Genomic DNA, 21,655 nt, shown 5'->3' with positions numbered 1-21,655 from the left:
GGGTTCCACCAGTCCTCATCTATTAACACTCGACAGTCCACAGCATGATGTTGTACCAGTCAGCATAATAAGTGGAAGATTACTGTAACTTATTGCGAGTGACCACGTGCGAATAGCGTTGTACCTCTAATGTATGTACATATATGCATATACAGGTATAATGCACCAGTAATACTGACATTGCGATCGGAATGGCCGAGGCCTCATGTGGTATCAGATTCAGGTGCAGGTCGTAATCAGGTAGTTAGTGGTACCTTAGTTATGACTAGACTTACTAGTAAACTTAGATACGTTACTACTTGTCCGACCATGTAAATCGAAGGCGATAAGAGTGGTCCTCCGACACCCGAAGGAGGACAACGGATATCAGACAGTGCAAGGCTTCTGTACAAATGTACCGTACGCCATGATGTACCATATCATGTTAATCCACCCATTGGCAAGGCATTATGAAATTGACCATTGACAGTAAGTTCATGTAGCATCCCTCAGCCCTCGTAACTGTGGAATAGGCTGCATCAATTCGAGTCACTCAATGCAAGGCCCAAATGCATGAAGTTAGTAGGAAGTGTGGACTTGTGGGGTCCTCGATGTTGTGTTCTAACTCCATGCAGTTTTTATTCCGCTCCAGAGCCGTCGCCGCCAATCGATAAGCACCCGCGGGTCCAACCTCCACAAAGACAGCCGCCCAAACCGCAAGCCCAAAACGGCAGCACCAGACAAAATTGGGGCGGCTACCGGCGGAACTCCAGCGGTTGCACCCTGCAAAGTGCCAGACGACTCTCCAGGCTGGAGGGTAAGGAGGTATTAATTACGTGAAAAGATACCCTGTCGGTGCGACAAGTGGTGCTGCACCTTTTGCAAATGCTGCCCCTCTTTCCCCTCCGCTTCCCCTCGCTCGCCAGATCTGGTCAATCTTTCCTTTCCAAGTGTCGTCCATCGGCTCATCCTTTCGTCCCCCGTCGTTTCTTTTACGGACATATCAGTGATACCAACATGGCGCCTCAACTCGAGCCATTTTTCAAGCAGTAGGTGCATTATCTTCGCAGTGGACCCACTCCACGCGGGAGTGTATGAAGGCAGAGAGGGAAAAAAAAAAAAAAATTGCAACCATCTGACACGCTCGCTTTTCAAGGGTCGACACCTCGGCGGAGCACTTCATTGACCGTATGTCATGCGAGACTACCAATTGAATTTTGAGTCCTTTGGCCGGCCTCGGCGGCAATGCGCCGAGGTGAGCTAGAGATACTCCGAGATAGGTGCTAATCGAGGTTTTATACTTGTAGGTCTGCGCAAGGCCGTTGCTATTCCTTCAATCTCCGCTCAGGATGAGAACCGCAAGGATGTGGTCCGCGTGAGTTACTGCTGCATCGCCTGGTCGGGTAAAAGAAGATGAACAGGATGAAGACATTTGAGACTAACACGGCGAAGATGGCCCAATTCCTTACCGACGAATTGACCGCGCTGGGTGCAGAGGTCGAGCAAAGGCCCCTCGGCAAGCAGCCCGGCAAGGAGCACCTCGACCTGCCTCCTGTCGTGGTTGCCCGCTACGGTAACGACAAGAACAAGAAGACTATCCTGGTGTATGGTCACTACGATGTGCAGCCTGCTCAGAAGGAGGACGGCTGGGCTACCGAGCCGTTCGAGCTGACAATCGACGACAAGGGCCGCATGTACGGCCGTGGCTCTACTGATGATAAGGGCCCCGTTCTGGGCTGGATCAACGTCATCGAGGCTCACCGCAAGGCTGGTGTCGAGCTGCCCGTCAACCTGCTTTGCTGCTTTGAGGGTATGGAGGAGTACGGATCTGAGGGTCTGGATGACTTCATTAACGCTGAGGCCAAGAAGTACTTCAAGGACACCGACGCGGTCTGTATCTCTGACAACTACTGGCTCGGTACCGAGAAGCCCTGCCTGACCTACGGTCTGCGTGGATGCAACTACTACTCCATCAGCGTGTCCGGTCCCGCTCAGGACCTTCACAGCGGTGTCTTCGGTGGCTCGGCCCACGAGCCCATGACCGACCTGGTCCAGGTGATGTCCAAGCTGGTCGATCCTCAGGGTAACATCCTGATCCCCGGCCTGATGGATCTGGTCGCTCCTGTGACCGAGGAAGAGAAGGCCCTGTACCCCAACATCAGCTACACCATGGACGACCTCCACGAGTCTCTGGGCAGCGAGACTGGGATCCACCCCAACAAGGAGCGCACTCTGATGGCCCGCTGGCGGTACCCCTCTCTGTCCCTCCACGGTATCGAGGGCGCTTACTCTGCTCCTGGTGCCAAGACTGTCATCCCCGCCAAGGTTATCGGCAAGTTCTCTATCCGTACCGTCCCCAACATGGAGAGCGAGGATGTCAACAAGCTGGTCTTTGACCATGTCAAGGCCGAGTTCGCCAAGCTCAACAGCAAGAACAAGCTGGATGTGTCTCTGCAGCACGACGGCAAGTGGTGGGTCGCCAGCCCCAAGCACTGGAACTTCAGCGCCGCCAGCAAGGCTGTCGAGCAGGTGTTTGGCGTTGAGCCGGATATGACCCGTGAGGGTGGCAGGTATGTCTTCACGCTTCTTCCTCTCCACCACTGACTCTGCGAACGCGACACTAAAATCCATCCAACAGTATCCCCGTTACCCTGACTTTCGAGCAGGCCACCGGCAAGAACGTCCTTCTGCTGCCCATGGGTAGCTCCACCGACGCCGCTCACTCGGCGAACGAAAAACTTGACCGCAGAAACTACATCGAGGGTACCAAGCTGCTTGGCGCCTACCTGCACTATGTGGCTGAGGAGCCCATGACCCAGTAGAGGCTTGGCGCCATCATTTTCACCGGAACGAATTGGGGAAAGGCCTCTACATGACTGAATTTGTTCTGGCGTGAACTCTTGACCTATTCGCGCCATGTCCGATCAATCAGTGTTCTATTACTGAAGAGAGATTTCAATGTTTAATTCTCTTCAAAGAATGAGTCAGCTCTGGGTCCCTCGTTGTAGACTGAGACATTGCAGACGTAGATCCTGAAGAGCTTTTATCCTTGCGAAACTCGAAATGATGATTTCCGTATCTGGAATGAAAATTATGTATCTGAAATTCTGGACTACTAGAGGCCCTAGATCTGACCCAAATACAGTATGTGCTCAGATGTGCGTGTACTTGGGATATGAAATCACTCGATCCGTAGCTGGAGGCAGGTAGAGATACTCCAACAGCCAGGTAAGTCACGGCTTCTTGCATCACGGAAGCAACTCTAGTTCGTAAACATTTTTCCCGATTGGGAGATGTATTGTAGTGGACCGGTTAAAGCAGCCCGTGCATGTGCCACCTTCCAGGCTGCAGTACGGTCACTGATGGCTATTTCCGCTTACTCATCCACTACCCGCGACCGGGGGACTCACCCGCCTTTGACGCGAAAAAGCGCGCCGGCGCGGTCGCCCATACTCTTCGCGTAAATTGATTGACCAAGCCCCAGTGCATCGATATCGCGATGCGCTGTAGCCGCCCAGTCTTGGTGTAAAGGCGTCCGCAGAATGCCATCCTTGAAACGCTCCTCGGAGTTTTCGGACTCTAAGCTCCAGAGCGACGGGGACTCTGAGATTCCTGCTTCTTCAGACCCCGCATCGCACTCGGTATGCGCACCTCAACAATGACTGACTCTCCGAGTGAACATTGACAACTGATTTGGTAAATAGAGAAAACGAGCGCGCAGCTCTGCACTACTCACTTTGGATGCGCCAGGAACCAGTCCCGCCGGTTCTCCATCTCCGACCCGCTCCCCCTCCCGCGACGATGGCCTGCCCGAAGACGAGGAGGATGAGGCAGACCTTGAGCTTCGCCAGACTCAGATCATCCAAGAGAAATACGCGCAACAAATCGACGAAGCGAATGTACCCGCTGAGCATGGCATTCTCGAGCGCGTTGAATGCTTCAACTTCATGTGCCACAATCACTTCTCCGTCGAGCTCGGACCCTTGATCAATTTCATTGTCGGAAAGAACGGCAGTGGCAAGAGCGCGATCCTGACTGCAATTACATTGTGTCTGGGTGGTAAAGCATCTGCGACGAATCGTGGCCAAAGTCTCAAAAGCTTTATCAAAGAAGGCAAAGAGAATGCGTCCATCATCGTGCGCATCAAAAACCAGGGCGATGGCGCCTACATGCCTGATGACTACGGGAAATCTATCATTGTCGAGCGTCATTTTACAAAGAGCGGCTCCAGTGGCTTTAAGATCAAGAACGAGCAAGGGCGGATCGTCTCGACACGAAAGGCTGAGCTGGACGCCATCACCGACTACTTCTCTCTTCAAATCGACAATCCAATGAATGTCTTGTCGCAGGACATGGCTCGCCAATTCCTCAGCAGCTCCAGTGCCGCGGAGAAATACAGGTTTTTTGTCAAGGGTGTGCAACTGGAGCAGTTGGATCAGGACTATCGCTTGATCGAAGAGTGTGTCGACCAGACTGAGGAGAAGCTCCGATCTCAGGCGCCGAATCTGCAGTTGTTGGAGAATCAGAGAAATCTTGCTAGAAAGAAGCTGGAGCTTTCTGATCAACAAGACACCCTCAGAGAGCGCATCAGGAACTACAGGAATCAAATGGTCTGGGCCGAGGTCGAGGACCATGAGCGAGTCAGTGCAAGCCCTTTCCATTTCGGCAGTGTGACCATGTTGACAAAAAGGAACACAGATCAGGGACTCCCTCACCAACGAAATTGTCAAGGCGGATGATGTGATAGCCCTAGCAGAGGCCGAGCTTGTCCGCTTTGATGATGCTCTTCAGGCTGTGGACGTCGAGCTTGAGACAGCTACTGAGCTTCTCAACCGTGCGTTACGCTCAGTGGAGGATCGTCAAAGAGACAGAGAAGTTGTGATCGAGGAAACGAAGGCTCTGACGGGAGAGACCAACAATGTCCTTGTAAGCGCAAGAAACGCGGATACTACTTTCAAACATGGTACACTCACTAACAGGAGATAGGCCGAAGAACGCGCAATGAAAATCGCAGTCGACGGTGCAGAGTCTGCGCTGAAAGATGCCGAGAGAAAGATCGAAGAGGAAGAACATCGCCTGACTGAGGTCAGCAATGGCGGTTACGCTCGGAAACAGGAGGAGTGTGAGCAGGCTCAGGCTCAAGCCGCTGCAGCACGGGATGAATATCAATCTCGTGAGAGAGGTCACACCTCGCTGCATCAAGCCATTTCTAGCGCCGAGGCCAAAGTGAGAGCTGCAGATAGCCAGATCAAAGCCAAGCAAATGGATTTCCACCAAGCCAAAACCCGGTTGCAGGAGCTCAAAAGAGACAATGCACGGGTCAGGGACGGCTTTCCTGACAAGTTGCCATCGCTGCTGAGAGCGATTGAACAAGAGAGATCGTTTGGAGCTCGGCCAATCGGACCAGTCGGGAAGTATATCACTCTGCTTAAGCCGAAGTGGGCTTCTATCATCGAAAATACCCTTGGTACAAGTCTGAACAGCTTCGTGGTTGAGAATCACCGGGACCAAAAGATTCTCAGTAATGTCATGAAGCGGGTTGGCTGGTAGGTGTCTTATATCGATTCCCGTCGAACTTCAGCAAGGACTTTTGTGCTGATCGCTGCTTTAGTCATTGCCCTATCTTAGTCGGAACCAACAAAAATATCGATACATCAAACTATGAGCCCGACAGTCAATACGACACGGTTCTCAGAGTTTTAAAGGCATGTATCATCAACGCCTATTCCTCGCAGATTATACTGACTGACTGCCTTCTACTTCCTTTCAGATCGAGAACGATTCAATCCGTGGCCATCTAATTGTCAGACACACAATTGAGAAGATGCTTTTGGTTGAAAAGCTTGAGGATGCTACATCACTCATGTTCAATGGGGAAAGACTCAAGAATGTTGCACGCTGCTTTAGCATCGATTCGCGCGATCAGCGGCGAGGTATTCACTTGTCCTATAATAGGGAAGGTGGTCCCAGTCAGTCTCCTGTCGCGGCATACAAAGGCTACCCTCGCATGAAGTCCGATGCCGCTTCTCAAACTCGGTACGTTCGGCGCTCAAATCTACCACGGAATCATGCATTTCAGTGGCTTACTGTAGTCTGTCCACAGCCACCAGGAACAGGTCGTCCAGCAGCTTAAACAAGAACTGGACATCCTTCAGAAAGAGTACGACGCCGCTGAGGCTCATTTGCAAACTTGTCGACGAAATCAAGCGAATCACCGTCAGGAGATTGGGAGACTCATGTTGAAATTGCAGCAACTCGAAGATCATGCCGAATCACTCAGAGATGCGCTCGAGAATTCAGCGGATGGCCAGCTTGATGCGCTCATCAGCATTCGCGACAAAGCGCAAGCTGATCTGCAACACCATCAAAGCATGTTCGCAGAAGGCCGACGAGTCAAAACCGAGAAAATGAATCAATTGAAGCTCAAACGACGAGAGGAGAAAGAGATCGAGGATCACTTGCGCCAGCTGCAAAATAACCTTCGGATTGCTCGTCAGGAGCAGAAAAAGGTCGATGACAAACGCCATCAAATCATCAGCAGTAAGAACCTCGCGTTATCGCATATTGAAGATTACAAAAGGAGTCGAGACCGCATCAGAGACAAGCGTGATCAGGTCGAGGCTCGATTACTTCAAGACATCGAGAAGGCTAGCATGGTCACCCCGCGAGTTGCGATTGACGAGGGTGAAACTTTGAGTAGTTTGGACAAGAAGTTGGACAAGCTAAAAGCCGATCTCGAACGGCACAGCAACCGGTACGTGTGATTCTAAACACGTATAGAGACGTGCTGACTGGTGATTTCCTTTTTTGGCAGACTGGGTGCAACTAGAGAGGAAATCGCAATTCAAGCTTCTGCAGCAGAAGCGAAGTACCAGCGTGCGCTGAAACAGGTGGAAGAGGCGACTGCACTTGCACAGGTAAGAGTTTGAGTAGCTCATATTCACTTCCCAGCGTCACTTTGAAGGAAATGTCGGTCCTGACTCTTGAGCAGATCTTCAAGGATACCTTGACCAATCGCAAGAAGCGATGGGAGATCTTTAGATCGCATATCTCATCCCGTGCCAAAGCTCAATTTACCTACCTGTTGAGTGAACGCAGTTTCCGAGGTCGACTGCTCACGAATCATCAAGAGAAACTGCTTGATCTTCAGGTGAGTACCGAGTGCTGTCTTCGAGGTCCTGTCCATATGTTTGTTCTAACCTAATGGTCTTTCCCTCAGGTTGAGCCGGACATCACAAAGGACAATGACGAAGGCCGTGGAGCCAAGACACTCTCCGGTGGAGAAAAGTCGTTCTCTCAAATTTGCCTGCTTCTTGCCCTTTGGGAAGCCATGGGGTCTCCGATCCGATGTCTTGACGAGTTGTATGTTCTTCACTATCTTCTCACTGCATATTAAGATATCGTCATACTAACTTTTGCGCTCTAGCGATGTGTACATGGATCATATCAACAGAAGAATGGCCATTGATATGCTTGTAAGTTCACCGTTTCGATTACACTTCTCTGTAACTTTCCTGACTCTCGATCCAGATGATTGCCGCTCGAAGATCCATTGGACGTCAATTCATTTTAATTACCCCGGGAACCAAGACCGACATTACTCTTGCCCCGGATGTTCGAGTCAAGGAGTTGGCCGAACCCGAGCGTGGTCAGACAACCTTGCCTTTTTCAAGATAAGCATGAATTCCAGACTGAGAGACATTCCTTGAGCGTGCATGTACATAGGCCGGGATTGGATCTAGCATATCCCCCTGAGGGGAACTTGCATTCTGCCAAACAATTAGCATAATACCCCCATCATTGAGTATTCAACCTGTTCACTTCTTGCCAACTTCAGTGTGATCAATCACATACTTCTACTCTCATCATCTAGAAGCCCAGCTCGTTGATTCCTCGATCCACTCAGCTGGCGGTCTACCCAGCTTTCAGTAGAGAGCTCAATACGTGCAATCTCTCCCTCCAACAGCATCAGCCTGCTGCCTGCTTATACACCTCGCTTCCCCTCGTACTGTCGGCTTCTCCGCACCTCTCTTTTTCCGATTTACCTAGATACACTATCTTGTCATGCGCTACGATGCTTGATGCATTTTCGTCGATCAATCGAATCACAGGACCTTACCCGATCTTTCCGCGTGCATAATTGCTACCAATCTTGTGAATACTCTCTCTCCTTGGTCTCATGTGGCACAATTGGGTATCCCGCGTCTCGGGCACTTTGACTATGACCGACCGTTTAACACCTAAGACACGATCTGTCTAAGTCGAAAACAAGCCAGCCAGGTAAATAGAGGGAGGTCGATTCCTTTCAAATCCCTCCCAGCGTCACAATGAACAGTGTAATCGGTTCGGCGTTCACTTCTTCAGTTTGAGATAGTGGTCACCGATAACGACGTCGCCCTCGCTGCCTCATCGAGACCACACACTGGCCAGAGTCATGGCAATCACATACACACAGCCTCATTCTCTGCGGATCAGACATGATGGTATAGTTCGCAGCTCTTGGATTCAGAAAGAAAAAGTTCTCGAGTGAATGATGTTCGGTCAAAAGTCGGCTTTTTCAAACCCTTTGGGGGCCGAGATTGTTACACGAGAACGCCACGAGCGCTTCCACCCCGGCGTTGCAAAAACTTCACCTGAAAGATGAACATTCAGCTGACGCTACGCCTGGCAGGAACTATTGGCTCTAGCTCTGTTTACAATTAACTTATCACGGCATGTGGAGTTTCTCGAGAGGGAAGCTGGCGCATAATGTCTCATGTCTACCATGACACTGTGAGCCAGTGACCAAGAAGATCTCGAACACGCTTCTTCAGCAAGCCTAAAACGCATCTTCAAGCTCCCCCGCAAGTTTCAGGCGCAAGCTCCCGGTCGACCATATCCAAATTTCCCAGTGAGATGATCCGGTATCAGAGTTCTAAGATCAATAATGCATCCTTGATGTGAAGATCATGGCAAATGGGATTGATCACGTTTCAGGAATGGTGTTCTTCGTCGGTGTCTTCACCTGCCATTGTAAGTAGGAGTCTTCCATGACCATGGGAGATTTTCTTGGTTGACAATGGATTCGACTACTTGTATCTCAGTTGATAGTTAAATGTTGCCTGGGCCATAATACTGATCCCGGATACATTTTCTGTTGCAGGCCGCGTTGATTCAAAAAGCTCGGTCCTGAGCAGTATGAATCTGGGAAACATACCTTGCCTCTGGATCATCCATGTCCTGCTCCCTTTTGAGGCATCACAGCCTGTTCTTGAGGAATCTCGTGATCAGAGCTCATGCGGACTGTGTCTCTCACTTGATGCTTCTCATAACCAGATTGCACAATCAAATCACATTGTACCTTCAGAAGTCCGTCGAAACCATCTGCTGAAAGTATGTTCGTACTAGGTTTGCATTAGGGTCGTACCTAGTTATTGCCGCATTAATTATGACTCGGGCTTTGAGGGTATGTTCGATGTACGGTTCTGTTGGATCAGAATACTCATTACTGTGCTGCACGCGAGCGAAATATCTTAGTCCCCCATCGTATTCGACTCCAGGATCACGTCGAGTTGAGCTGTCCATTCTCCATAAAACTCGGTCAAGAACTTCGGTCGGCCTATTATATGGGTCACATTTGAACCTATATGCGTCAGGCATTTTAGAGACATTACCTACTGAGAAGGCAGTTCTCTAATGTCACAAGCTAGCCTTGTACAAGGCAAAGGGGCGAAATCTCGATCAAGGTTATACAGAACCCCTCGCAACCATCCTGTGACTTTTACATGAGGCATCAGTCAGCTAATTTTTGTGATATGAGAAATGACACTTGGTCCAAGAGTCCGAAAACAGTGAGCGTTCATGGTCTGACCCTGCAAATGACTTCTAATTTCAGGCTGAATATAAGGTCAATCAATTGATCTGAAGCCTCCGTAAGTCTCCCTTCGCTTCCGAGTTCGGCAATTGTTATAGTTGATGATGGAAATCAGCTCATATAGCAGCAGATATGAAATTTGATTCAAGAGTGAGTGCCCGTATATTTTAATATACGGTCAGATCATATTTGGACACTCGTAATCTTTCCCGCACTGTTGTTGTAGTCGTCCATTTGGTTCGATGATAAATTCGCAATCATTCTACTAGAAGTAGGCGGCCATACTACATTCAAAATGCCTTTCTGTCTTCATGTAAGCGTCTTTAGGCCTGAACATGAGGTTATCCTCACATGAGAGATCGTTCAATGTTCCGTTGCTTCCATGTTAGGTATTATTCGCCAAACTCGATCTACAAAGTCAGTCTTCGCTACGAGAAGCGACTGATCACGATGTCAAAAATGACTGTTTATCTAAACCTAAGTCGTGCGCTTGTAGATATCCATACGAGATCAGGTATAAAGGGCGCGACATTTTATAGTTAGGTATGCGTCAAGGCAGAAAATAAAGTCAGCGGCCTTGATTTTAAAATTCCATGTGCGCATGATTGACAGTTAGCGGCCATGATATCAGAGTGGTCTTTCCTTCTAAACCTGAGCGTTTACGGATCTAAACAAGAGCTTGGATTTTACGAGGGCACCCGCAGATCTCCTGCCACTTTCGCGTTAAGCATCCGTTATATTCGATGATGAAGTCAGCGTTCATAGTATTAGAAGTCAGCGGCAACAATATTTGAAATAAATTCTCATCCAAGCAAGAGAGTTCATAGATCTGAAAATGAGAACGGATTATACGGGAGCCTCCACAAATCTCCTGTCACTTTCACGTTAGATACAATTCGTTCTAGACTGAAAATGAACGTTAAAAGTGTTTGAGATAAGAAGTGTCCCGTGATTATAATTCGAGTACTATGATTACTTGTTTTCCCATTATTTTTTCTGAATGATTCGTGGTATTCCCTCGAGTCCTTTCAACTTCTATGATTGACTAGATTTTCTAGTGTTTGCGACGAGAGCTCTATTGCGTTCAACTGCTAAGTAACTATTGCTGTGGCACATTGGCGCGGGCTTCTTTCTGTGCCCTGTGGTGAGCACCCTAATCAAACAAGTGTCATGTGATCACGGCGGGACCATGAGCAAAGACCGCCCACGCAAGTCTTTTGACTTCTACGAATCCCTTCGCCTTGCTCAACCCACAAACTCCCTTACTCAACTTTATCTTCCCTCTTCAAAATTTCTCGTTCGTTGGAACCACTCCCAGCGCTGTCTACGGCCATAACACAATCTGTCCACCGTCGCACCTCACCGCCCACATTGACTGACCCCAACTTCTGCGGCCTTGAACTGGAATCTTCTCTCCTCTCCTACACATCTTCGAACTCAACTTCCTCATATATTCAAAGAGCTTGTGCTGCTGCTGCCACTTGGTGAACACGGATTCACACTGCGCTTAGTTCACCTTCACCAAAGCTGTCAGTGAAGTGAGAGACCTACCCATTTACGGCAAACCCACACGGCCGTTTCTCTCAGCCCCGCACCTCTCCGGCTTTCCTTGAATATTCCGAATACCTCTCTACCTTTCCTCACCCTTTCCCAAACAAACGTCACAATGGCGGACGCTCTTGCTTCACAACTTCAGAATACCACTCTCAGGTAAACAAAAATTCAGAATCTCTATGACATACAGAAGACAGTGAGCTCACAACTTCACGTTCACAGGGACGGCAAGCCAGAGGCTAGACTTCAGGACACCCTGAAGCTGCCACCCAAGGATGCTCGCCCTCAGACTGAGGTAAGTTGTTAGCTTAAACACATGGAAATTCTATGCGTTCGTGACTGACTTGGTGTGTAGGACGTCACGGCTACCAAGGGCCTGGAGTTTGAGGATTTTTACATTAAGCGGGAACTGATGATGGGAATCTTCGAGGCTGGTTTCGAAAAGCCCTCCCCCATCCAGGAGGAGACGATACCCGTTGCTCTCACTGGCCGAGACATCCTGGCCCGAGCAAAGAACGGCACAGGCAAAACCGCCGCCTTTGTGATCCCCACACTGGAGCGCATCAACCCGAAAAACACAAAGACCCAGGCATTGATCCTCGTTCCGACACGAGAGTTGGCTCTCCAGACCTCGCAAGTGTGCAAGACATTGGGGAAGCATCTGGGTATCAATGTCATGGTTACTACTGGCGGTACCGGCCTGATGGATGATATCATCCGGCTCAACGACGCTGTTCACATCCTGGTTGGCACCCCTGGTCGAGTCCTTGACCTCGCTTCCAAGGGCGTTGCCGACTTGTCTGAGTGCCCAACCTTTGTGATGGACGAGGCAGATAAACTCCTGTCTCCCGAATTCACTCCCGTCATCGAGCAGCTGTTGTCATTCCACCCCAAGGATCGACAGGTCATGCTCTTCAGTGCCACTTTCCCCATGATCGTCAAGTCTTTCAAGGACAAGCACATGCGCAATCCCTACGAGATCAATTTGATGGACGAGCTTACTTTGCGTGGTATCACCCAGTACTACGCCTTCGTGGAAGAGAAACAGAAGGTCCACTGCCTCAACACCCTGTTCTCCAAGCTGCAGATCAACCAGTCAATCATCTTCTGCAATTCCACCAACCGTGTCGAACTCCTCGCAAAGAAAATCACCGAGCTGGGTTACTCATGCTTCTACTCGCACGCCAAGATGCTCCAGCAACACCGTAACCGCGTGTTCCATGACTTCCGCAATGGCGTGTGTCGCAACTTGGTGTGCTCTGACCTGCTCACCCGTGGTATCGATATTCAAGCAGTCAACGTCGTGATCAATTTCGATTTCCCCAAGAACGCCGAGACTTATCTCCACCGCATCGGTCGTTCCGGTCGTTTCGGTCACTTGGGCCTGGCCATCAACTTGATCAACTGGGAAGATCGTTTCAATCTGTACAAGATCGAGCAGGAGCTGGGCACTGAGATCCAGCCCATCCCTCAGAACATCGACAAGAAGCTCTACGTGTACGACTCTCCTGAGAACATCCCTCGCCCAATCTCGAATCCCGCCCAGCCGATGATCGCGGGCCCCCAGCAACCTGGCCTTGGTGATCGCCAGCCTCGCCGCCAGCAACATCATCACCAGAACGGCGGCCATTACTACAATGGCAACAACAACCGGGGTCGCGGTGGTGCCTATCGCGGTGGTCGTGGTCAGGGTCCCCGACGTGGACCGCAGCAGCACGATGCTACAAACGTAGCTCTCGCACCGAGCCAAGTTGGCCCCAAGCCTCCAGCGCCGATGTCCTAGTCTGGCTCGTCTTTTGGACATCCCTGGCACAACCCTCTCGTTACTCGTCTAATTCGCAACCTTCTTCCTCTCCTCCCGCCTTTCCGTTCTTACTCTTCTTGTGCACGTTCTAGATCAGAACTCCTCTCTTGCAGCAGCCTACGACAGCAAAGCGATAAGCTTTCGTTGCTGTAGAAGCTTGCATACCTCCTTTTCTTTTACTTCTTCACGACGCTACGGTGCTGGTGTGATTCATGTATCATAATCTCTTCCCTCATATCTTCTCGTGACATCCCTCGATCTCTTCGGCCCTCCGAGATGATAGTAGGAGTCATACCTTCTCCCAACGAGTCCCTCGCATGCTGCATTCCTTGGTGTGGCGCAAACTCCTGCCGTTCTTGATCTCATTTTATGCAAGGTGTATATACTTCGGTTCACCGCCATGATGCTTCAATGGGTTGCAGGGCTGGCGGCGTTTCTGATTTCATGACTTACCTGGCGTTTTCGGGTGGCGTCGACGGAACTGGACATGGTGATGGTCTCTGTGATTCTTGTTTCTCTGGCTACGACTCCTTATCTCTTCCATGCCCTATCCGCTGCTCATCGAGGAACTACAACCCCCGTCCTTCGACACATTTGAGCTTCTTCTCTGATTTGCGATACCCAAGTCTGGCACTTCCTTTGTTCTGTGCCCTTGCTGTTGGAGTAACAACATGACTCTACTTCCAGCTTGACTCTCGATTTCGCCATCTCCATGCCATCGTTTCTATCGCCCTGGGGGTCTGTTGATCTCGGCATCCTACCATTTCGAGGTGCATATCCTTATCGGACGCCTGTCGACAACCTTCCGTTCCTCTCCGTGCTTCCGACCACTATCATCACCAACTCTCTTGACCCTCACGAGGACTTCGAGGTCCTTGAAAGTCTCAGAAATCTCACAGATCCCCGCAAACCTCGCAAACCTCAGACTCCTCGTGACTCAAAAAAAACAAACAAAAAATCCTTCTCGGAGGAGCATAAGATGTTCATGAACTACGTAGCATCTTGTGAAATGACAATTCCCTCCCTTCGAGACTTTTGCTTCCAACCTAGAAATAGAATCCCCAAATATCCGTAGTGTCCGTCGGACTTGAGTATCGCACATTGTATTGATGTCTCAACGCGTAGTAACTTCGTTAATCGAAGTAGGTATTGCTTTGTTGATCTCAAGCCACTCGATGAAGACTTCGACTTTCCAACGGTATTGCCGAGGTCGGAGACCCGCAGTCAATGCAGCTGCATTAAGTGGGGCTATGGGCGGCCGTAAATGTGATCATCAAGAGGCCCCGGAGGTCCAGTGACTCTTACAACCCATCCAGGTGCTAGATCAACAATGGCTGCGGCGAGTAGGGACCCAACGGCAAAGGTGAGGCTTCTAATCTGGGCATTTTCATTTCTCCAACTATTCTAACCAGACTGCATAGCCCAGCGCTTTGCGCTCCATCATTGCGGGCTCCACTGCCGGAGCCGTGGAGATCGGTAAGTTGCCCGCACCATGACACACGTTCACGGGTGAATCATGCCAGCTAACACTCGACTTTTCTGCTCTAGCAATCACCTATCCAGCTGAGTGTATGCGAATTTGCAATTCCCATGTCTCCCTGCGGATTGCGAAAACTAACATCTCGGCGTAGTCGCGAAGACGAGGACGCAATTGAATCGCCGACTAGCAGAGGGCCAGAAGCTCCCGTGGCCACCCTTCGGCAAGCAATGGTATGCCGGATGCACGACCTTGATCATTGGGAATTCATTGAAGGCTGGAATTCGTGCGTATACCATCCTGGCTGTGTTAAGATGATTGTGCCCTATGGCCTTTGTTAGACAGCTCGTGCTGATGTGTGCTCGTCGTGATCACAGGCTTCGTTGCGTTCGATGCAATCAAGGCGGCCCTGCAGGATGAGAATGGCAAGATTTCGGGGCCGAGAACGGTTGTTGCTGGATTTGGTGCTGGTGTCACTGAGTCTTTACTTGCGGTGACTCCTTTCGAGAGTATCAAGACTCAATTGTACGTTGGTCTTTCGGTCTTCGTTCCGTTCCGGACTTGCCCTATGGCGAGGAAACGAGTCCACGGCAATGACTTCGTGAACAGCTTACTAATCAACATGCTTTGATCAGGATCGACGATCGAAAGGCGGCGAAGCCTCGAATGAATGGCTTCTTGCACGGTAGTAAAATCATTTTCCAGGAGCGCGGTATCCGGGGCTTTTTCCAAGGCTTCGTGCCGACGACAGCTCGTCAGGCTGCAAACTCTGCGACCCGGTTCACGAGTTACACCACTATCAAGCAGTTGGCTGAGGGTTATGTGGCACCTGGAGAGAAGCTTGGTACACTCGCTACCTTTGGAATTGGTGGTTTGGCCGGTATCATCACAGTGTATGTGTTTTCTCTCACATGGCTCGTGATACAATGGCGGACATCACTAACAAGCTATGTTTTCCTGATTTAGTTATGTGACCCAACCTCTTGACACGGTGAAGACAAGGTATGTACTCACAACGGACTAGCAGCATCGTGGCTCAGGAGGTATTGACATGTCGTCCGTCATGTAGAATGCAATCTCTCGAGGCGAGCAAGAACTACAAGAACAGCTTTGTCTGCGCCGCTCGCATCTTCAAGGATGAAGGTGTCTTGACATTCTGGTCCGGTGCGATGCCCCGATTAGCCCGGCTGATTCTGAGCGGTGGAATCGTGTTTACGATGTGAGTTGAGATATCCCTATACCCGGTTGTAAGGTCGTGAGCGGTTATGCTTTGTATACTAACAGTTGGCAGGTACGAGAAATCGATGGAATTGATGGATCTGGCGGACCCTGAGCGCAAGTACATTTAAAACAAAATCGGACTTTCAAGAATAGCCACCTGGTCCCACAGTGGCCCTACTTGCGATATAGACAAATGGATTACCCTGAGTGATTTTTGAAGTACATGAACATCAGGTGATGTAAAAAAAAATATATACAAATATGGTATCATTTCTTGGTGTACAGTGTTGACATCGGAGCAGCGATGCTCATCTCTTTCAGCTGTTGACCAATGTAGAGCTCATCCAGTTGCGTCCGTTCTGTACTTGTTCATGCATTCATTTCTTCTTCTGCTCCAACTCCGCCTTGGCCATTTCTTCCGCAAGCATGCCCTCGACGTCGCGGTCAGCCATCCAAGTGCGCACGCTCTCCATGACAGTCTCCAGACCATCCCCACCATCCAGAACGCCATCTAGGTTGTGAATGGTGATGCCACTTCGGTGATCAGTGCAGCGACTCTGTCCGAAATTATACGTTCGGATCTTGTCGCCTCGGCCCATTCGCGCCACGCCACCCATTGCGCCTCGACGGAGCTGCATCAGCTCCTGCTCCCGGGCTTCCTGGCGAATTTCGGCGATCTTCGCACGCAGCACCTGCCATGCTCTTCGACGGTTCGAATGTTGGGATCGCTCGTCTTGCATGGACACCACGGTCCCCGTGGGAATATGGGTCAATCGAATGGCCGACTCGGTCTTGTTAACGTGTTGACCACCTGCGCCGCTCGCCCGCATCTTCTCCACCCGCACTTCCTGCGGATCGATGTAGTAATCGCTCGTGGGGTCCTCAAAGTTGAGCGCATTGTCTGCGCTGCCGCTGCCCGACTCGGGAAAACTCGGCAGTACCATGACGCTGACAGCACTGGTATGTGTTCGGCCTTTGGTCTCTGTAGCGGGCACTCTTTGGACGCGGTGGACTCCCGACTCCGTCCGTAGGATATCGTAGGCGCCATCGGCTTCGATCTCGATCACGGCTTCGGTGAGACGGTCCTCGGACGCTCCGTCCTCGACATCTTGTTTCAGGATGGTCGGTCGTAACCCTCGTCGCGAGCAAAAGGATGTGTACATTCGCATTAATTCAAAGGCAAAGAGGCCTGCCTCGTCGCCTCCTGCGCCCGGCCGAATCTCCACCAGACATGGCAGATCTGCGAACGGGTGCCGCGGGATCAAGGCCTTCTTGAGCCGGTCTGAAATGATGGGCAGGGACTCATGACTGGTTTGGAGGTCTTCGATCGCGAGAGACCGAAGCTCATCGTCGGTTTCGGGTTGTTCGAGGAGAGATTCGAGTTCGGTGATGGATTCGTTGGCACTGTCCCATTCTCTGAGGACTTGTGTGACTGGCGCAATTTCACCAACTCGTTTGGCGATTTTGGCGTCAAAGGTCTCTGCGATCTTATCGGATAATTTTGTGTGCTCGTCGGCGAGGAGACGCGCTCGAGTGAGGAGGACTGGGGATAGACCCGAATCGCTAGCGGCTGTGGTTCCCGAAAATTAGCGGAGAGAGCTCTTCGGTATACAAACGGACAGAAGAAAGGGACAGAGTCCAGTTGTTTTGGCAATTGAGAGGGAAGTGCATACCTGAGTGCAGCGGATGCAGCGCCCTGCCCAGAACTCTTCTAGCAGGTCGCCAGAATAATCGACTGCATTGGAGCATCCTTCTGTTGCGGAGAATGTCAGTGAAGCTCGATGAGGAGATTGGCTTGAGACTCTTTTTCCGCTCTCCAGCCCGAGATAAGCTGTAACTTTGATCTGATTACGTATCTTTCGAGTGCTGTACTGTTACAAGCTTACAGTAGTAATTTCGAACGAAACAGATTACATTACATTTACAATAGTCAACCTTGGACCCGTTGATCAATACAAGTACAGTAAATACAACACACGTAAAGGCCACTCAACGAGCTTCGAGCGTCTTCGACTTGCATTCCATCGCTGACTTGTCCTTTTGGAAGTTTACCCCAACTCCGATCAACTTGTCTTCTGCGTGTCTTTGAACCCATTAATTGACGCTAGTGGCTCTGCTTCTCCTTCTTCTCTCTTCCCCTCTTCAGCGGCCTTTGTGTCCTATTTAGCAAACTACTCTCTTTTCTCCAGTTCGCTGATCTTTACAATCTTTACCCTATTCCCCCGCAGGCGACTCTACACAAAGTGCTTAGAATCATGCCTGCGGCCCTCCACTAAGCTAAAAGCATCGCATCGCATCGCATCGCAAAACATCTGTCTTCCTCTCCCACCGCACTGAACAGCTTGACAGTTGAATCTTGACGCTTGGAATTTCTGGCGTGTGATATTGGCATTCCTCTCAAACAACATGCGTATCTCATTCGAGACCGTCACAGCCGTCTTGGCCTGCCTCTCCACTGGCTCAGCTCTCCAAATCCAGGCCGACACGCCACTCTCCGAACTGATCTCCTCCGCCAAAGCCCACCTGGCCAAGGGATCTCCGCGCGATGCACTGCCTTACTTTGACGCCGCCGTCTCCCGCGACCCATCCAACTACATCACTCTCTACCAACGTGGCGCAGCCTACCTGTCCATTGGCAAAAACAGCCAGGCCTCGGAGGACTTCAATCGGGTGTTGAAATTGAAGCCCGATTTTGAAGGCGCACTGCTGCAACGCTCGCGTCTGCATGCGCGCTCGGCCCAGTGGAAAGAGGCGCTGAAGGACCTCGAAAAGGCGGGCAAGAAGAATTCCGCCGAGTATGAGGAATTGCGCGCGGCGCGGGATGCGGCCGGGTTGGCCATGGCGGCGGAAAAGAAAAAGGACTGGGAGGCGTGTGTGATGCAGGCTGGTGTGGCGATCCTCAAAGCGAATACGGACTTGGCGTTGCGACAGACTCGCGCGCACTGTCGATTCGAGAGGGGGAGATTGAAGAAGGTGTGAGCGACTTGGCTCATGTGCTTCAGATCTCGCCCAACCTGGTGGAGCCGCATCTGCAGATGTCGGCGATGTTGTTCTACGCGCTGGGTGATAATGATCGGGGACTGGCGCAGATCCGCAAGTGTTTACATACGGATCCCGATGCCAAGGCCTGCAACCGTCTGTATAAGCGCGAGCGACAGCTGGCTAAGACATTGAACAAGGTGCGGAGTGCGTTGGAGGCGCGCAAGTTTAGTAATGCGGTCAAGTTGATGGTGGACGACGGTGTGGAACCGGGCTTGATCACCGACGTGAAGAACGATGTCGCAGAGGCAAAGAAGGCGGGTCACATTCACCCGGCTGCGTCGAATCATCTCTACAATTTCTTGATCGAAAAGTCGTGTGAGGCATATCGAGAGGTGAGTTTCCCTTCCTGATGATTTCCAACGTACTGGTTCATTGGAAAATAACTTGTGCTGATTCTGATTTGTTATTTTTCTTTCCTCGTTAAACAGATGCGCATGGTCAAAAAGGCTGGTCCTTACTGTATCGAAGCGCTTCAAGCAATTCCTCACTCCCTCCACGGTCTCCTCTATCAAGCTCAGACACAACTCGACAATGATCAATTCGAAGAGGCCGTCCGCACACTCAACACCGCTAGAGAGCACCACCCACACTCACAAGAAATTCAAACTCTTCTTCAAAAGGCCCAAGCCCTGCTCAAGCGATCCAAGCAAAAAGACTACTACAAGGTTCTGGGCGTGAGTCGTGATGCCGACGAACGCACCATCAAGCGGGCCTATCGCCAATTGATGAAACAACATCATCCGGACAAGGCGCATGCACAGGGTGTGTCCAAGGAGGAGGCCGAAAAGAAGATGGCGGCGATCAACGAGGCCTATGAAGTCCTGTCGGACGGAGAATTGCGGACGCGCTATGATAACGGCGATGACCCTAACGACCCCGAGTCGCAGCAGCGTGGAAATCCCTTCCAGCAGGGTAGTCCATTTGGGCATCCTGGTGGACAGCAATTCTTCTTCCCGCAGGGTGGTCGTCAGTTCAAATTTGGTGGTGGCGGTGGTGGTGGATTCGGAGGATTCCATCCATTCCAGTGATAGCGTTTACCATCTTTTCACTTTTACCCTGTGTATCGCTTTACTCTTTACTTTTTTGTTGCAGGTCTCTTCGTCTCAGAGTCTCGCATCCGCTCGCTCGGGTGTTGCAAGGTCTATTTTCGCTGGGAAACTTGGTCATACCGGGAATCACCATCCCTCGTGGTGAATCTACTTCACTGGTGTCATGTGCATATTGTTTCTAGGAGTATAATAAGCGATGCCAAGCCTGTCGTTTTCGCTGATTTCGGTGATATTACTTGATCTTTTTGTTTTGGTTTTTAAAGACGTCCAGATTTTCCAGTGGTCCTGTGATTGTGTCTAGTATTGTTCGAATCAATTGCTCATCCTTTCATCCTCTGTGACCATCATCGGTGTTGTCAATCTTGGACTCAACGTAAGACCGCTTGTAGATTAGTCCTGAGTCTGTCTAGCCATGGCCATGGCTTCCAACTCCCCCTTTCAGTCTCAACCCATGAATACTAGATCTCCGCTTTCTCTCGCCTATTCCTACCGTGGCGCATCCGTCAATGGCACATATCTCACCTGAAAGACCTTCTCCTTCTGCACCGATCCATCCGCCTTCTTATCCACCACCCAGATCCACTGCCCTCCATGCCCAATTCCCAGGTAACTCAGAGCCGTCTCAGTCGCAGTATACTCCGATTCCACCGGGATAAACAACCGGCCCGGCGCTCGCAACTGTTCAATCAGCACAGGATGCATCTCCTCCGCCGCCGCGCCAACATGTATCGCATCATACGGCGCCTCGGCCTCCCACCCGAGTCGGCCGTCTCCCGTGATAAACTGGACGAGTCCAAGCTGTTGCAGTCGTTGACCCTCCTTGGACTTGTTCATGTTGGAGCGAGCGAGATCGACAAGTTCGGGGATGTGGTCGATCCCGATCACGCGGCCTTGATTCGGGTCCTGGCCTGTCTGTCCGGGCTTGATGACTAGGTTAGCCAGGACGTGCGTGAGATAGCCCGATCCGGACCCGATGTCGAGCACGCGTGCGCCGGGGTAGAGATGGTCGATGAGATACTCGCAGGCGTGTCCGTGCATGTGTGGAGCGGAGATGGTGGCGCCGTGGCCGATGGATTGTGGGGAATCGAAGTATGGGCGGGAGGGGGCGTAGTGGGCTCGATCGACCTGGTTGCAAGCTGTGAGCGAGGTTTGTTTGGTTTTTTTTTTTTTTTTTTCGTGACTGTCTGTCTGGCTGGCTGAGGGGAAAGAATAAAGGTGAAATTATAGCACATACACCTAGCATGGCCTCCTTGACACGTTCATTCTTGATCAATTCGGCCTTGAAGAGGTTCTCGACCAACTCGGTGTTGGTGGATCCGGAACAGTACCACGCCATGCTGTGAGTTTTGAGTCTAGATGGAGGCTGGATGGAGACGGGAATGGAGGTGAGTCTTGGGAATTGAGCTTTGTGTCGTCTAACAAGCATATACAGCTCTGATTCTGCTGTCGAGTTCTTCCTGTGGGATATGGGATGTGGGAATAAGAATAAGGTTACGGCAAGAATGATGGAAAGTGCTTCCAGTTGAACTCCATGTGAGGAGCAGACACTACGGGGGAGATGATTCGAGTGATGCGGAATGAGGTCGTTCAGAGGCAAAATCCAATTTGGTGGTTTGAGGAAGAAAGTGTGACTGGAACGTGACGCCATCTGGTCGGAGATGTGCTCCACGTGACGG

At 50.8% G+C, this 21,655-nt stretch overlaps 7 protein-coding genes across 7 annotated transcripts; 5 read left to right on the top strand and 2 right to left on the bottom strand.

Moving 5' to 3' along the window:
* Positions 1-996: 996 nt before the first annotated feature.
* Positions 997-2,801, top strand: N7539_009068 (M20 family dipeptidase; the record flags this gene model as incomplete). The annotated part of the gene is made up of 5 exons (XM_056938663.1): positions 997-1,028; positions 1,136-1,167; positions 1,287-1,354; positions 1,432-2,549; positions 2,618-2,801. 5 exons carry the CDS (start codon positions 997-999, stop codon positions 2,799-2,801), a joined length of 1,434 nt encoding a protein of 477 aa, XP_056786040.1.
* A 720-nt stretch (positions 2,802-3,521) lies between these two features.
* Positions 3,522-7,656, top strand: N7539_009067 (DNA repair protein SMC6; the record flags this gene model as incomplete). Its single annotated transcript, XM_056938662.1, has 12 exons — positions 3,522-3,620; positions 3,684-4,619; positions 4,678-4,905; positions 4,966-5,525; positions 5,591-5,666; positions 5,750-6,015; positions 6,083-6,733; positions 6,794-6,896; positions 6,971-7,129; positions 7,199-7,341; positions 7,406-7,454; positions 7,510-7,656. 12 exons carry the CDS (start codon positions 3,522-3,524, stop codon positions 7,654-7,656), a joined length of 3,417 nt encoding a protein of 1,138 aa, XP_056786039.1.
* Positions 7,657-11,498: 3,842 nt separating this feature from the next.
* Positions 11,499-13,169, top strand: dhh1 (DExD/H-box ATP-dependent RNA helicase DHH1; the record flags this gene model as incomplete). Its single annotated transcript, XM_056938661.1, has 3 exons — positions 11,499-11,542; positions 11,609-11,681; positions 11,742-13,169. 3 exons carry the CDS (start codon positions 11,499-11,501, stop codon positions 13,167-13,169), a joined length of 1,545 nt encoding a protein of 514 aa, XP_056786038.1.
* Positions 13,170-14,520: 1,351 nt separating this feature from the next.
* On the top strand, positions 14,521-16,016 carry N7539_009065 (putative mitochondrial tricarboxylate transporter (Ctp); the record flags this gene model as incomplete). Its single annotated transcript, XM_056938660.1, has 9 exons — positions 14,521-14,553; positions 14,612-14,666; positions 14,739-14,759; positions 14,822-14,953; positions 15,045-15,192; positions 15,303-15,560; positions 15,634-15,669; positions 15,737-15,886; positions 15,959-16,016. 9 exons carry the CDS (start codon positions 14,521-14,523, stop codon positions 16,014-16,016), a joined length of 891 nt encoding a protein of 296 aa, XP_056786037.1.
* A 249-nt stretch (positions 16,017-16,265) lies between these two features.
* Positions 16,266-17,637, bottom strand: N7539_009064 (putative mitochondrial translation release factor (RF-1); the record flags this gene model as incomplete). The annotated part of the gene is made up of 2 exons (XM_056938659.1): positions 16,266-17,458; positions 17,562-17,637. The coding sequence occupies 2 exons, from the start codon at positions 17,635-17,637 to the stop codon at positions 16,266-16,268; spliced, it is 1,269 nt and encodes a 422-aa protein (XP_056786036.1).
* A 657-nt stretch (positions 17,638-18,294) lies between these two features.
* Positions 18,295-19,958, top strand: N7539_009063 (DnaJ and TPR domain protein; the record flags this gene model as incomplete). Its single annotated transcript, XM_056938658.1, has 3 exons — positions 18,295-18,861; positions 18,891-19,262; positions 19,359-19,958. 3 exons carry the CDS (start codon positions 18,295-18,297, stop codon positions 19,956-19,958), a joined length of 1,539 nt encoding a protein of 512 aa, XP_056786035.1.
* Positions 19,959-20,465: 507 nt separating this feature from the next.
* On the bottom strand, positions 20,466-21,315 carry N7539_009062 (protein-L-isoaspartate O-methyltransferase; the record flags this gene model as incomplete). Its single annotated transcript, XM_056938657.1, has 2 exons — positions 20,466-21,104; positions 21,214-21,315. 2 exons carry the CDS (start codon positions 21,313-21,315, stop codon positions 20,466-20,468), a joined length of 741 nt encoding a protein of 246 aa, XP_056786034.1.
* Between the last annotated feature and the right edge of the window lie 340 nt (positions 21,316-21,655).

Source organism: Penicillium diatomitis (assembly GCF_028827545.1).
Source record: "Penicillium diatomitis strain IBT 30728 chromosome Unknown utg000015l_segment0_segment0, whole genome shotgun sequence".
Classification (NCBI taxonomy): domain Eukaryota; kingdom Fungi; phylum Ascomycota; class Eurotiomycetes; order Eurotiales; family Aspergillaceae; genus Penicillium; species Penicillium diatomitis.
The sequence above is the reverse complement of the archived record's forward strand: the minus strand, read 5'-3'. Positions and strand labels throughout refer to the sequence as shown.